This window comes from Miscanthus floridulus, chromosome 12 (assembly GCF_019320115.1).
Source record: "Miscanthus floridulus cultivar M001 chromosome 12, ASM1932011v1, whole genome shotgun sequence".
NCBI lineage: Eukaryota > Viridiplantae > Streptophyta > Magnoliopsida > Poales > Poaceae > Miscanthus > Miscanthus floridulus.
Genome location: NC_089591.1, coordinates 83,086,006 through 83,102,290, shown reverse-complemented (window position 1 = coordinate 83,102,290; position 16,285 = coordinate 83,086,006). Strand labels below are relative to the sequence as shown.

The 16,285-nt window shown below is 42.5% G+C and overlaps 2 protein-coding genes across 6 annotated transcripts; one reads left to right on the top strand and one right to left on the bottom strand.

Moving 5' to 3' along the window:
- Positions 1 to 463: 463 nt before the first annotated feature.
- LOC136496522 (uncharacterized protein At5g08430-like) lies at positions 464 to 10,693 on the top strand. Of its 5 annotated transcripts, none has more exons than XM_066492220.1 (14): positions 464 to 939; positions 1,396 to 1,457; positions 2,471 to 2,655; positions 3,538 to 4,387; positions 4,491 to 4,612; positions 4,821 to 4,880; positions 6,390 to 6,440; positions 6,960 to 7,032; positions 7,188 to 7,343; positions 8,279 to 8,335; positions 8,767 to 8,823; positions 8,946 to 8,990; positions 9,536 to 9,604; positions 9,963 to 10,693. In XM_066492220.1, the coding sequence occupies exons 1-14, from the start codon at positions 839 to 841 to the stop codon at positions 10,490 to 10,492; spliced, it is 2,418 nt and encodes an 805-aa protein (XP_066348317.1). In that variant the 5' UTR covers positions 464 to 838; the 3' UTR covers positions 10,493 to 10,693. The 5 variants fall into 5 exon arrangements, with proteins under 5 accessions (XP_066348317.1, XP_066348316.1, XP_066348320.1 ...); XM_066492219.1 differs by having other exon boundaries at positions 9,954 to 10,693; XM_066492224.1 differs by having other exon boundaries at positions 857 to 939; positions 1,396 to 1,777; positions 9,954 to 10,693.
- A 1,304-nt stretch (positions 10,694 to 11,997) lies between these two features.
- LOC136497413 (U-box domain-containing protein 4-like) lies at positions 11,998 to 15,885 on the bottom strand. Its single transcript, XM_066493201.1, has 5 exons — positions 15,761 to 15,885; positions 14,774 to 15,053; positions 14,552 to 14,668; positions 12,504 to 14,465; positions 11,998 to 12,376 (listed from the first exon to the last, which is right to left on the bottom strand). Exons 2-5 carry the CDS (start codon positions 15,029 to 15,031, stop codon positions 12,314 to 12,316), a joined length of 2,400 nt encoding a protein of 799 aa, XP_066349298.1. The 5' UTR covers positions 15,032 to 15,053; positions 15,761 to 15,885; the 3' UTR covers positions 11,998 to 12,313.
- Between the last annotated feature and the right edge of the window lie 400 nt (positions 15,886 to 16,285).

The following is a 16,285-nucleotide window of genomic DNA, read 5'->3' as shown; positions in this document are numbered from 1 at the left end:
AGGGCCAAGAAAGGAACGGATCATTTGTCTGATGTCAAATAAGGAATTCTCTCTAAATATGCCTAATACTCAATCCATCCCAAATTGTAAGACGTTTGACTTTTTTGACACCAAGTTTGACCACTCGTCTTATTCAAAAATTTGTGTAAAATATCACTTCTTTCGTCGTGGTTTGGTTTATTAATAAAAATTCTTCAAGAATGACTTAAATTTGACTATATTTGCACAAATTTTTTGAATAAGACGAATGGTCAAACTTGGGGCCAAAAAAGTCAAACGTCTTATAATTTGGGATGGAGGGAGTAGTATATAGGCCTGGCCTATATTTCTTGGCCCAAGTTCTACTAATGCATCACACAGGCTAAGCCCAAAAGCAGTATGGTGCGGTGCTGAGTTGGGCTCCCAATCAATCACTGCCTTCCCTTCCACACTTCCACGAGACGGACCGGCAGATGAAGGAGGTCGAGAAAAGAAGCGAGCCAACCAACAAGGAGCCAGAGCCACGCGTCACGCGCGTCGCGCGCCGGTACCCGACCGCCCGACGGTGTGCTCGGCGCTCCGGCGGCCCGCGCGGCTCGAGCCTTTCCATTTCTTTCCCCCACGGCACCGGCTGGTTTCACTCGCACCCGCCACATAGTCGCCCGCTCCTCTGCTCTCACGAATTCGGACCCCACCAAACCCTCACTCACCCAGACCGCCCGCCTTCCGCCGCCGCCATTTGCGCCGACCGCCGTCATCCGGGCAAGGATCGCGGCGGCGAGGGTGACCCGGTGTTTTGAGGAGGGTTTTGGGTGTTTAAGTCCGGGCCGCTCCGTTCGCGCGTCCAGGGGAGGAAAGGATGAGCGGGAAGAGGCAGAGGCAGGAAAAGGACAAGATGGCCGAGGAATGCTGCTTCATTTGCAAGGACAGCGGGCACGACCTCCGCGTATGTGACTCCAGGTAAGCCTTCGTCGTCCTAAATACGTGTGATTCAGCCGCCCTGATAGCTGTATTGATGGTGAACATGCCGGGTTTTTTTGGGGGGTTTTCTGTATCGATCGGTTGGCTCCGCCGCCCCGATAGCTGTACTGATGGTGAACATGCGTTTTTTTTTTTGGCGTGGGGGGGGGGGGGGGGGGGGGGGTCTGTGTCGATCGGTTGGCTCTTATGGTGCGAAAAAAAGACTAGAATTCATCGCGATTGCTCTTTAATCGGTTGCGTGATTTCGTGCTGCTGGCTTGTTCCGGCGTATTTGGATGGCTGTGCGGAATGCAGCTGGCTAGATGTTGGTGCAGCGATTCTGCATGGTGAATCCACCCAGTCCCTTGGGGAAAACGTCGCCTGGTTCATTTTATTTTTCAGTCCAATCGTTGCCAACAGCTTTGCCAGCTAATTTTGCGTCCTTGTCCTTTCCAGGAACTGCCTCAAGGCTTACCATCCAGGCTGTGTCCAAAACAAAGATGAGGGGTTCATATGCGGTGAGAACATGTTATCATGAATGCGTGAATGCTATGTTAATGTCAAACAATAGTTTTGATTGGCGTTTTGCATCACACATGTGCTGCGCGATCATAATGACCTACCCATTCGGTGAACATGACCATGCATCCTAAATGTGAGCCTGGTTTTATGAATCTGTAATGAGCCCGTACAGGGAAAAGTGTTTCTGGTTAATTAATTTGTTGGCAGCAGTATACACTAACATTTCTAGTGTTTTGACAATGCATCATCATCAATGACTGCTACGAAAGGACAATGTCCTTCAATTGTTCTGCAGATGCTCATGTCTTGAAGGCTGGTATGATCTGTTGCAATTAAAAATAGTACCCCCTTCTGTTACAAATACTTGTACTTGGATAACATCATAGTCTTAAGAAGATGTACTTTTCACGAGTATTTTATATTGATGTAAATTTGTAGAATCCATAAAATTTGTACTGTGGAAGTGTTTTGCCCCAAAAAAAAAACACCACACATATGCTTTTCATGTTTCTCATATGTATGTTTTGGAATATATTGATAACCATAGCTTTAGAAAGGACAAAAATTGGTTGTCACTCACGTTCACTTGTTTGTAACTTGGTTATGGCCACATATCCTGAAGTACAAACCACCTTATGAAATTATCCTTGTTCTTTTCTGGACATCTTTTTTTTTCAAAGTTATGCTGCTGGACATTTACTTTCAACTGTTTACTATTTTATGGAGCTACCTGTTCCAGCATTATGCAACATGGAACAGAAATACAACTAGCATTTCAGTGCCTCCAATAAAAACTTGTTAACATTAACTACCCAACTTCTTTTGTCTGACAACACATCAAGCTAACCAGGACTTAAATAGTTGCACATAATAAGAATTTTGCGCCTGACATATATGATCAGGAATTGTGGAATGTCTGTTTTAGCCTCTTTTATGAAAGACGTTTTAGCTTCTGTACTCTTAAAATCTATTGTAATTCATTCGTGGGCCTAATTTTGACTTTGTACAGATTGGCACATATGTGTCCAGTGCAGAGGACGTTCTGATTATCAGTGCCTGTGCTGTCCACTTTACTCAGTTTGCTGTGCCTGCCTTGGAAAAGTAGAATTTGTGCAACTGAGAAAGCAAAATAAGGGATTCTGCAGAACCTGCTTGAACCTGGCTATCGCGATTGAGAAGAATGATCCTCATGTGGTAACTGCATGCATGTACCCAACTATTTTTCTGAATCATGATACTGTTCTGAAATGCACTGGAGGCTGCATGCCATTTCATTAATGAAGGAGAAAAAAAAATCCATGTATAATCCACACAGCCAGACTCACACGTGCATTCAAACCCAACCATCACACACATGGGCCATAGGGGGCTGCAGCCCCCCCTTGTCTAAGGGAGTTTTCTGATGAGCCAGATGTCAGTGTTTTAGGCATTATATATTTTGTAGCTTCCCATGGCCGTTGCCTGCTGTTGTGTACAATAATTGCTAAGTAAGACAATGTATGTCTGACACCCACTGCTCTCCTGCATTTGCTGCTCATTACGGCTCTCAAGCATTTCTCTATTCTTAAAGCATCAACGGGCATTGTACTGAATGATGTAGGAGCTCATACACAATGTCATCAAACGAGCTTTACATGCACAAGCACGTCATCCATTTTTTCATCTTACTTGCTGGCTTATCTTGCTCATTGACAAAGCACAACCTGGAAGGTAGTAACAGCTAGCTTAGGTGTAGCATGAGCATATGGAATTGGCCCCCTCTTGATTTTAGCTCACGCTCCGCCACTGATCACACACCCACAACACTCCTAGAACAAGAATGCCATAGTCTAAGTGGATAAAACAACCCAGATTCCTCAAGTACAATATTGGGTCTTTACTAGTCAGTTCTCGAAAAGAGTTTGTTGCTTGCTATAAAGTTCACTTTTAGTTCTTCCCCTCCGTAACTTTGTTGGATTTCTTTGTGAAAGAATTCCAAACTAGTTTAGACTATATAAAAAAAATACAATTTGACCTCTGCAACATGTTTTTTTCCTTCTTCTGTCTTTTCTGACAACTGTTCATGTGCATCTCCAGGCAAAAACAGATAACTACGAAATTTTGTTTAAAGACTACTGGGAAGGAATTAAAGATGCAGAACATTTGACATTGGTTGACCTGGAAGAAGCTAGTGATATTCTGAATAGAAAGCTTAACTGTAAAGAAGGAGCGAATTTAGAGAGATTTCCAGCTGTTGATCACAAGTCGGATGAAAATACATCTCCTGATAATGGCGCCAATGATCAAACAATTCCTTTTGACTCTAAGGGCAAACAGATTAAAGCGAACACATCACAGAAGAACAAGTCAAATAAGAGAACCTATGTTGGGTGGGGTTCCAGAGAGCTAATTGGATTCTTGTCAAGTTTTGGAAAGGATACGTCAAAACCTCTTGAAGAACTTGAAATTATTGGAGTTGTCAAGGGGTACATCAAAGAGAAGAAACTATACCAGGACGATAAGAAACTTCGTTTCTTGTGTGATGATAAGCTGCAACCCCTGTTTACGAGAAGAAAAGTGAGATGCAAAATGATCCGTAGGTTCTTGGCAGTTCATCTAGCTTCAAATGCAGTTTCAGAAGATGAAAGATTTTGCAGTTCTGAAGATGATGATGACGCCCCAGTTATTAAAAAGAGACCTCGGAATAGTCTGGAGCCAAAGATTGCTAAGAGGGTCTCAGAAAGAAGCAAGAGACATTTTGCGTCCCTTACTCAGAATAATATCAACCTAATCTACCTGAGAAAAACTTTAGTTATTAGTCTTTTGATGAGTCAGCCAGACATATTTGAACAGAAAGTTGTTGGCTGTTTTGTTAGAGTCAAGTGCGGCCAAAAGGTGCACAGCTATGAAATACCTAGAAAAGCATACCTGCTTGGACAAGTAACAGGTATGGATCACTTGCAATCATTCTTTCTTAGGTTTGATGGTTTAGTTCATTTGTGAAGAAAGGAAACAACTTTCTCACGTGCTGTTGGATATATCTGTAACAGGCATCATGAAGTCTGAAAATGAATACAAGATAAATGATACATGTACAAATATTCTCTTATGTGTTACTGGTTTGTTGGATGATGTCAGTATATCAATGCTCTCAGATGAGGATTTAGCAGAGGTACTATTTTTTTTTAATCCAGTAGCATTTTAATGCTATTATGTTAGTTGTTGCTGATGGAAAATTAAATTTACTGCTACATTTGTTCTAAAGTAGCTTGTCATTACTAAGTAGTTTGTGCAACATTGGTTCACTAATTCAATATTTAGCCTTTTTTGCCTGAATAAAAGATGTGGTGGAATAATTATGTCTTTTCCCTTGGTAACAGGATGAGTGTGATGATCTTATTTCTTTGGCTGAGAAAGGACTACTGAAACGGGCCACTGTTGTAAGATCATATTCTGAATTTTTCTTCTTTTTAATGCAGTGGCAGTGCCTAACCATTTGAATATGTGGCACTGGTTAGAGTAGACTTATCATGCTGTTGAATAATGATTTCTTTCTTTCACCTTTGACGTCCATTGCTCTAGTGATGAGAATATTTTGTATCTGAACTGCATGTGTTGTATGTGTGTGTACATTTATTGTGAAACAATATTATGGCTCTCATTCTACACATGGCTAATTACTAACGCAAATCTGTTGCTGTATCTCATGTCAAACAAATAGCAGATTCTTCTAGCATATTCCAGTGCTAAAGTAAGATAATTCATATACAAATTCATTAGGGGATCTATGCTTCTTATGCTCTAAAGAACGCTTAGTACAATACAGAAGGGCGCTTGATTTGCAGGGGTAGACTGGCCTTGTCCAGGGAGACCTTTGTTTTTGGGATGTTCCCTGGGAGTGTGGTTTGTGAAGGGAAATCTCTATGGTTGGCGGTTAAGCCACAGTCTTGTACATAAACTCTCTATTCTGCTTAATTGAAATGCAGAGCTCCTGCCAGTTCGTTAAAAAATGATCTAGGCAATTTTCCTTGGTTGCTCTTCCCATTGGATGTTTAACACTAGCAAATACTGAGTTATGAGGGCAAACAAACCAGATTGTTTTGTTAATAGAAAGGAAATTTACTAGTCCATAGAGATGAAGGACCACAGTAATATTTTCTATATGTTATATGCTAGCTAGTTAGAATGATGGGAAATGTTTTGGGTATTGCGAAGTGTTACTTTGTTTGTGCCAGGTCATGTCATGGACGGTTCATACTCTGTACTTGTTGATAGTCGAGGATCAATTTGTTTACGGTTTTCCACTACTCCCTTCAGCCATTAAAAAAAAATCTTTGGACACTGGCAGTCTTGTAAAAGTGTAATGTGGGCTACATGGGTTCATAGGTTAAAAAAGTCCCGTGGGAGCGAATTTTCAGGCTAGGGTTAAAAAAGTCCTCTCGTCTGTCCCACACCAAAGCACAGGTCTAAGGTTCGGCCCCGGTCGTGGTCATTCTCACATGGGCTACGGTGCCGCTGTGTATGGGTGGGGCCAGGGGTTAAGAGGTAGACGTACATGGGTTCATAGGTTTTCTCGACCTACGTGAGAAGGTCTTCTTCTTAATCCAACGCCTGGGGGTTGTCTTACCCCCCGTTGGTTGAGTTTTTTTTAAGGCCAACCTGTTTACACCTAAGTTTGAACCTGTCAAGCTTCAAAAAAAAGTTTGAACCTGTCAGCTGGAGGCAGGGGTTCAGAGGTTTTCTCGACTTGCGTGAGAAGGTGTTGTTCGCCCGGGGGCTGTCTTACCCCCCGCAGGTCGAGTTTTTTTTAAACCAGCCTGTTTACCTAAGTTTGCACCTATTAATATCTGTCAGCTGAAAATACGATAGCATGTCTCCTGTTGTACTTGAGCTTCTAATGCATATGCTAAGCTCCTTTGTTAGTTTTCTGAGTTTGCTCTTTTTGGCAGGCTGAGTTGGAGGAAAAGGTGGCAACAGTACATAAAGACATAGTTAATCATGTAAGTGCACTTGGCAGTTCAGTGAATGCTTATTTTGCTACTTCATGCTTGTGTATGTTGGAAGGAAAATGTATGCAGATAGATATAAATTAGAAGTTTAACAAGTAACTGGTTGTCTGAATCAACTGAAAAGGAGTACTTTGTAACTCATACTGAGGACATAGTGCTTTTCATGGACACGACATAGTATCAATATCAGCATTTCTTTGCTTTGAAACTTGTACACAAATATTTTATTGCTGTTCTCCTCTTTTGCTTAGAAACTTGAATTATTTGTCCACCATACCCTAATTGATATGGCTATTTGTTTTTGGAAGTGCTGTAGTTCTGAATGGCAATATTACCTGCATCACATACTAATCTTTTGCATCTATTAGACAACATTTGATGTCTTAAAGCAAAATTTTAAATTCTCATGCTAGATTCAGCTCTTCATTAATCCTACTATTGTAGTGATATATCCTTTCTTTCCATGTGTTTGTTGCTTCTAATCTTATTGATGAAATTGGCATTTTCCAGTGGATTGAAAGAGAACTTGTGAGACTAGAAAGAAAGATCGACATTGCGCAGATGAAAGGGTTACACGTAGAATATCCTTTTTAGACTGACTGTGATCATCATGTAGAATAGTATAGTGTTTCATTTTGTTAATATCGTCTTGCTTTCATATTTCACTGTTAGTACTTTAGAGGACCATTGAAGAAACTTCCCACAAGGTTTCTTCCTTGACGCATTCTTTTCTTACATTGGTGGAACTACTGGACCAAAAAAAACTTTTAAACACACCAGCTGAAAGACGGCGTCGTCTTGAAGAGGTTCCAGAAATTGTTCCAGATACAGAATACAGAGACAAGGAAACTGAACTCCAAGTTGCAGCAAGCAACTCATCTCAAGAGAGTAGAGGTGCCAACACTTGAAATTTTGGTCTCTTATAGCACTTTTTCCTTTGCATTTGTTTCACATTCATAATGGCCCTGAATCCCTAAGTTGTTACATGCTCAATCCAAATGGCGCTGTGGAAAAGTAAGCACAGTTAATTTATACAAAATGAAGCTAATTATTTTGTCAGTGCATCATTTTGTTGTGAAGTAGCACCATAATTTCCATTACAATTGAAGTATGCATATATATTTGCCCTTTCAAAAGCTGGCTACCTACACATGGAATTCTGTTCCTACAAGGTTGCAGTTGTTCATTAGCTATATTTAGAATGCAAGTATTCAGGCAAGTTGATTTGGAGATGATACAGCAAGCCATGTGACATCTGTTTTGAAATATTAGAAGTGATATTTAGTTATGGAAACTTCAGTTTAGCGTGCTGTGAGTTCGATTTATTTAGATTTTTTACTTACTACTACACGGCAACCTATGCTCCCGCACAGGCTAGAATCTTAGGAGATACAAGCATTAGATGTTACTGTTTAATACCTATGACTAATAAAAAAATATTTATATTGATAAGCCATAAGCAGCTTATAAGCACCAAACAGGCTCATAATCCTGCAACATGCCACGGAGTAGGGGGCTCATCCAAACTTTTTAGTTTTCCTTCTTAGTTATCCTTCATAGTGTGCTCTGGTATCAGTGTGATTAAAGTATTTGCTTTGGCCATGCTTTGCACTTAAAGTTCGATTGTATTTAAGGATTTCCCATTCTCTTCTTTTAAGACAATGATCCTGCACATTTGACGGAAAATAAGCAATTTCGCATTCTGCATCTCTAGCCTTTTTTCCTTTCCTACAAGTTATTTTAAACTGAATATAGACAAAAGTGAAACTAATGGTAGTTTTCCCTGTCACTCTCTGACACTAAGACCTGCTTGTCTTGCTTGTTTTCAGGTGCCGCTCATCAAGCAGTTGATTCTTTGAATGTTCTCAATGGGGAACCATCAAAAGGTATGATTAAAATCTACATTTGTCTGCCTTAGATCTTTTTTATTTTTGAATTTTATATTTTGGGAGGACCCAAGGTTCCGTTACAATTCTCTGTTCTCCACCTTTTCCTTTTAAGTAATTTCTATTCTGAACTTTTACTGCTAAATGGAACTAATGTCAAGTTTGGTTGATCTCTTTCTACTTGCTAAGGGCTAGGCTGTGGTTGCTACATTGTGCTGTTGAATCTACTTAGTTGGGGAAATCATGACTAATTGTAATAAGATGTTATACTGTTGAAGCTCCACAAAACATGCTATCTACTAATTACTATATCCAAACTTAGAAATAAATTAGTGGTTTTGAAAGCCATTATAATGCCATTGGAGGCAAAGACCTGCTTATCTTGCTTGCTCTCCATCTAATACTAAAGCCTACTTACTTGCTTGTTCCAGGTGGTACAGAGCAAATACATGATTGTTTGAACGTTCTTAACAAAGAATCATCAGAAGGTTTGTTTCAGATATGGTGTTTTGAAAATTACGCTACCTGTTTTCCTTTGTTTACCTTATAACTTCCCTTATATAACTAATCGCTATCTATGGGCTATTTTGCTGATTTCGTCTGCCATCAGCTGCATCTAAGCAAGTTGATGCTACTTGTGAAGCTCCTTCTGAAGGTTCTGTACTGTGATTCTTATCTAGTGCTAACACTTATCAGACAAACAATTTGATTTGTATGTTCATTCAACTTTTGATGTTCCCAAAAACAATGGAACCAGTCCGAGATATTTTATGCGCATATAAATTTTAATTAGAACTTGATTGAAACTAATAAGGATAATAAATGATGGAATGCTTAAATGTTTTAGGGTCGTTAGTTATATTGAGTAACTGGAATTCTGAAACCAATTGAACACCAAAGCCATAGGATCACCTAGTCGTGTGGGTTGCGCTAGATACTAATAGACCACCAACTGTTTACATACTTACATTCAATAGCAGGGATAAGGTAAATACCTTCACACGTATAATTCATTTGTTTGCATGCGGGTATAATGTTGATAGAAAATTGAATATATTGTCTTTTCTTAAATCCATTATGAACTGCTTGATCATGTCAGTTATGAACTGCTTGATCATAAATCCATTTCTTCTGATATATTGATCCTGTGCAATTAATGCTGCTAGTTTTGGATCTTATGCATTCATTTTATCCATGTAGCTCATGAAGCCTGCCTCAGTGGTGTTACTCCTGATCCTGCACTACATTATCAAATGGACGATACTCAAGGTTTGCTACTCAACACCTTTGCTAATGTGATGTATCCTTGCAAGATCTTCTAGAGGTTTCTAATATTTGCATGGTTGGCTCCCATTTCTTAATAATTCCAAGTTTGGTCATATTGGTTTAGTGTCAAGTAGAATCTAGATGACTGGGCATTTGTTGCATTTTCCCCATTCGAACACATGGATTGCTATTCTGATTATATTGGTGTTTATCATATCCTGCTGCAGAAATAGCTGTGCATTTGCTCTTTGCTGTGAAGACATTGCACAGTGACATGCTATTCTCAATCCTGTCGTTAACTTTCTAACAGTCTCCTCTTTTTCTGCAATCACATTTAACTTTATTTGTAAAGTTAATGCAGATGGTAGCCCAACTCAAGCCATGAACATTGACCAAGATGAAAGTGACCACTCCCGGCAAGCTGCCATGGCAAAGATTAATGAAGTTGTAGAAGTCATCGATCTAAGCAGTGATGACGATGAGGACCCTAGCACAGGGCAACATAAGCCAGAAGGCAAGGCGATGCATGCTCTAAGGGCCATGAATGGGGATGTTCACCTGGAGCAGCGAGAGCCAGCACCTGCAACCATGAATGGGGTTCTTCAGCCGGAGCAGCGACAGCCAGCTCATACAGCCATGAATGGAGTTCTGCGCCCAGAGCAGCACGGGCCAGAACATGCAGCCACGAACGGCGTGTCACCTTCGGCGCTCCTGTGGCAGTGGCACTACAGAGACCCTCAAGGAGAGACCCAAGGGCCATTCACGCTGATGCACATGTTGCATTGGAAACGGCTGGGCTTCTTCAACAACGAGGGCTTCCGAGTGTGGAAGACGGGGCAGACTTCTGAGCAGGCTATCTTGCTTAGAGACGCCTTCTTGTTGCATCTGTAGCCTTCTCTCGTCGTCGATACTCTTTTTGGATCTCGTTTCCTTCCCGGTCTGGACCTCATGAACATGGAACACCTTTGGTAGGCTCGAGCATTGTGCCATTTTTGGATGCATGAATGTTCAGTGTTCAGTCTGGATTGGACGTCGAAATGGATCAACATGAGCATTTTTATGGTTAAAATAGGAACATTTTCAGACGGGCTAGTACTGTGTTGCTACCTCCTACTTTCCTAGTGTGCTAATGCGAAAGGGGTTTTTTGTGTCATTTCGAAGACGCCTTGCCCTCGCGGCCCCACCCCAAGCCCGATGCTCACTGACACTGACTGGTCGACAACCCCGCGCGTAGCTGCCGACAGCCGACGGCCTGCGGATTCAAAGACGCCGACCGCCCAGAAGACTACCGCCACAGCCCCTCGCCGTGCCCTGTGCGTCGGGACCCCTCCTACGAAGCCGGCCGCCAGACATGAGGCCGGAGCACCGTCCTAGGAGTCGAACATGCACCTTTCTGTGGCTTCCACGGATGGATTAGCTCCCATCAGTTCTTCGCGGTGTTCGCTGGCTGGTTCTGGGCTGATAAGCCCGACCGATGTTGGTTTGTTGTAAGAGAAAACACTATTGACTGGCTGATAAGCCCTAGAACCAACCAGGGAACAGGGTTAGAGTAGCTTCCGCAATCAAGCAAAAGAGCAGTGGTGCAGTGCAGGCAGGCAGAATTAGGTGTGCCGATGTGCAGGGAAGAAAACTAATGTAGTTGGATAATGCGGACATCTTTGCCTCCCGCTGCTGCTCTCAGTACTCGGCAAACAGAAATATCAGTTAAAGACAGTAGCACTGAAATCCTTGTTGAGATTTATAGAAGCCAAACTCTAAGGCCCTGTTTAGATTCTAAAAATTTTCACTCCAAAGTATCACATCAAATCTTGCGGCACATGCATGGAGTACTAAATGTAGACGAAAAAAAACTAATTGCACAGTTAGATGAGAAATCGCGAGACGAAACTTTCGAACCTAATTAGTCCATAATTAGATACTAATTACCAAATACAAACGAAAGTGCTACAGTAGCCAAACCCAAAAAAATTTAGGAACTAAACGCGCCCTAACTAGAAAGCTTCTAGAAATTGCAAATACTGATGCAGGATGAGAGTTCTCAAATTACTTGGAAGCCAACAAGATTTACAATAACTTGGAAGCCGACAAATTTGCTGAGTAGGAGTACTGAATCCAAGTTATAGAAATTGTTCACAAAAATACTAACACAACTTCTATGATTTGTCAGAAGCAGGGAACAAAGTATTGAAGGAAATCAAATAAATACCGAAACACTATGAGATAAATAATGACACCTACTGGCTCAAGTAAGTGGAAAATAGTGACAGGTACTAACAACAGCTAGAAATATGTCAGCATCGTTCACTATCCACTAATGCTCAGCACTCTATACTACTAAAGCCGATGAGAGTAGATAGTGAAGAAAAGTACTAGAGAAATGCTAAATACTAAATAATACTGACAAATACTAAACACGATGAGATGTCATTTCAGCGAATGGTATAAAAATTTGCAAGCTATGGGGTAAACAATAGTCACGTCCCCTCAACAATGCTCAAAGAAGAAAAAATGATTACGGTTGAAAAATAGCACGAAATGTACAATGGAGACGTCTTACTCTTCAACCACTCGCTACCCAAGAATATCACTACTAGCCTACGGTCACTACGGGATGTACACCACTTGCTCAACCAGCATGGTCGTGCAAGAAGGCAAGGAAAAGCAATCATAGTTACATCAGAGGTTAAGTTACGCCCGCAACAATGTCTGAATTTAGCGCCTAATGACCTTGCCAACTTGACGCTGATTGCGAAAATAACTCAGAAGGACGTGTGCCTGCACATACAAAACTAAAATAGTAAGCCGACGCGTTTGTCTTGCAAGTTTTCACTTCTCAAACATGAAGTACAGAACCGAAACTGTTAGCTTATGCTTATGCCAATATGTGCAAGTGCAACTGTACCTTCTCTCTTGCACGGGCCGTGCCTGATTGCGACAATGCCACCAAAGGAGGCATGGCGCCTTCCTGGAGCACCAGGCTGCAGAACCTGCTGTTGTTCGTGCAGAGCTGCAGCAAAGCAGCAGCAGCGTTCTCCTTCGCCCGTGCGGAGCCCAGCTCAACAACCTCAACCAACACCGGGATGCCACCTGCCTGAGCGATATCATTCCTTCCCTCCTGCACTGTGGCAAGGATTGCCAAAACGGAGACGGCCTTGTCAACCATCCCAGCTGCTGGGTCCATCAGCTCCACCAGGTGCTTTACAGCCCCGGCCTCAATAATCCGGGCTTTGTTCTCATGAAATATCGATAGGTTGAAGAGAGCTGTTGCTGCATCCTTCTTCCCCTGCGCACTGCCATCTTGCAGCAGGTCGACCAGGGGTTTGATCGCTCCAGAGCGTCCGATTTTGGCCTTGTTATCTTCATTTACTGAAAGACTGAAGAGAGTTGCAGCTGAGTTTGCTCTTGCCTCAGGGTTACCCGTCTCAAGAACGTGGATGAGAGGCTTGATGGCATCCGCACTTGCGATGGCGATCTTCTTGTTATCATCTAACGACAAATTCAGGAGTACTGTTACAGCATTTTCCTGCATGCTGGGATCTGCAGAATAAAGAAGATTCACCAAGAAGGGTATAGCACCGCAGTTTGCAATGGCAATTCTACTCTCCATGCTGTGCCTTGAAAGAACAAGGAGCTCTCCTATTGCTGCCCTTTGGACATCAGTACACTCATTTTTCAGGTCCTCAATAAGTTTACGAACATTATTATCGGCACTAGCAAAATCAGATCTTGACTCCATTGGAACAGCTTTATCTGATTGTTGCTGCCAGACTAATTGATTTCGAGAACGAACACCACCCAACCTTGGCAGCCAATTTGGTTTTGAGCAGGTGATCATTGGACCATTTCTTGTATTTTCTGATGCAATGCTGTTACTTGAGACCAGTTCCTCCTTATTCTTCTCAACGACTTCAAGATGGTTGCTGCTGGAAGAAGCACTTGTGCCAATATCACTACTGATACCATTACTTTGGAGATGCTGTTCAACATCAGAAGCATGGAAACCATCCTTTCTCAATTGCTTAAGGGCTTCAGAACCATCAATAGTCGCATTGCATATTAATGTGTTTACTTCAGTAGCTGCAATTAGTAACTTCGAAGAATCAGTTTCAGAATCATCTGTGTCTTCAGAAGATGAAGCCTTGGAGATTTGATCATCTGAATCAGAATTCTCATGCAGCAAGTTAGGATGACAACTGTCATCTGATGATATCATATGATCTGGTGAGCCAAACTTATTTGTCCTTGGAGAGTTTTCAGAGGAAGGAGATTTATCACTTGTTCTACCATTAATCGGCTTGAGGGAAACTGAAAAGCTAAAACTCAAGAGTTTCACGGGGTCTGGTAGCACTACACCATGTATCTCAGACCAATTTTCAATCAACTGTTTGACAGTGTAGTTAGGAATCAAATTACTGTGTCCCAAAGTTTGACGTGTCTTGGGGCAGACATTGTAACCCAAGTCAAGCCATTTCCTGATGAAAACCCGTTCATATGTTTGACCAGAAGCCACAATCACTGGATCTGACATTAGTTCAAGGGAAAGGGGGCAGCAAAAATCAGCGGGTATGGGCACTCCATTAATACTATGCATCTGTTTTTCTTCCACATGTTTCTCAAGCATATGGTTCACTAATTCAGAGATATGGTTGATACCATCTAGTTCTGAACTATCCTCAGCATTGACTCTTGTTCTAATCTTGGCAAGGGCAACAGACTCCATCAGCAACTCTTGATTTGTGGATAAGCTCAAAGAAACTTGGATATTTGTCAATGTCTCTGACTTTGGCATATATTTTCCGACAAGATCCCAGGAAGCCTCCTTGATGATACCCATAATTTTCTCACATTGAAATTGCTTTATTTTCTGAAATTTGCGAGAACCAAAGTGATTAGAATATGAGATCATCTGAAAGGAGTACAACTGATATGACAATAAAGCTTTTTCACTACCTCCAAGTACACTGAAACACAACTGGTTTCTGGTGGTGTCACTTCAGAATTGACAACTTGGCACACTTCAAGGACATAATTTTGCATCTTGGCAATAAGGGACTCCACCTGCATAACCTTCATATAATAATTTGCAAGTATTAAATAACGAAAGCGTTGTATAAGCTATAAGTTGTGTCTTATGTGAATGACAGTAGTAAATGGAAGGGATAAGGGAATTACGAAATAAATTTTGCTCATCATCAAATCCCAGCTTCCAACTAGCTTTATCGCATCATTGATGGTAGCATCCAGTTCCTCAAGCAGCAGAATTTTTCTATCATCTAGAGTAATCTGGGGGAGGAGAACTTCATCGAGGACCAGCTTCAGAAGACCCAAGATTTCAATGATCTTCTGGCAGTATCTCTTAATTAGCTCAGTTTCTACCACACTACTGGTAGACAGTTTACGAAAGTTTGAAATACTGCTGATTATTGACATTGGCACTGACTCCTCGATTGACCTGTATGATGATTGAAGAGCATAATGCAAGTCTACTTCAGCTGCAGAACTCACCAAAGCATAAAGGATGGACTGGACAGTTCTGGTACAGCTTAAAGAAATTTCAGAGCCATTTATGGGCCTTACTCCACTTAAGGAAATGTAGACAATCCCACATGCAAGCACATCACATCTCATAAAGTCATCACTGGTATAGCCTATCAAATGTATTTGACCTTAAATTGCACATGCTTTCGTTCCTCTCTCTTGAAATGTGGAAATTTAGGCATGAGAACAACGAATTATTATCATACTCAACGTGTGCAAAAGCTGGCGATCAGAAACTCCATCCAGTCCAAAGAGTACTCTACCCATACGCCCATTAAATCCCATTCCCCTCCTAAACCCTAAATCTGTCGTAATCACAGGGCCTCTAGCCGAGTCGAAACGCAGGATCACCTCAAAAAACCTCCTGCTAATCCCGATCCCAGCCTCAGAGCGCGCATGCGAGCAGGTTTACGCACTTTGGGCACGAAATCAAGCTTTCATCCCCTATTCCCCTCTAATCGCAGCACTTGAACAACCACCAAATCACAAATGCAGCAGGAACTGCACGGCCCGATGCCAAAGCAATCAAGCGGGCACGATTACGATACACGGGGACCGGGAAACGCTAGGAGCGAAGAAAGCTAGTCATTCGAGGCGGGGGGAGAGAGGCGGGTTTCGTACCTCCGGGAACTCCAATAGACCAATGGCGGTCGCCGCCGTAAGCTCCACGCGGCTCGCGAGGCTGAGACGCGGAGGCGAGGACGAAGACCGTGAGGCCTCAGGCGCCTAGGGGAGTGTGAACCCGAGGGGGAGGCGGCAGCGACCAGAGCGAGGGGGGCAACGGACGGAGTGGTTGAAAGTGGAGCTTGGGTGATGCAGGTGCGCGGTGGTCCGGGTGCTTTCCTCCACTGACTGGTGGGGGCCAACTTGGAGGGGAGCGACGGGTCTCCGCTAGACCCGGTGCACCGACGCGGTAAGGTCCGTCTGCGGGACGGCAGCAACTGCTCCCCAAGTCGCGGGCCCCGCAGCCGATCGCTGATTTCCGGCGCTGCTGGGTTTGCTTGTGCGGTTAGCTGGTGGTCACGCCACCACGGTCAAAATAAATCCTCGTAAGAAATCATATTGTCACTGTCTAGGGAAGCCAATAGCTCAGAAACAGGAGAGATAGATGAAGATGAGTGGTAGAGAAAGGGGAAGGACCAACAA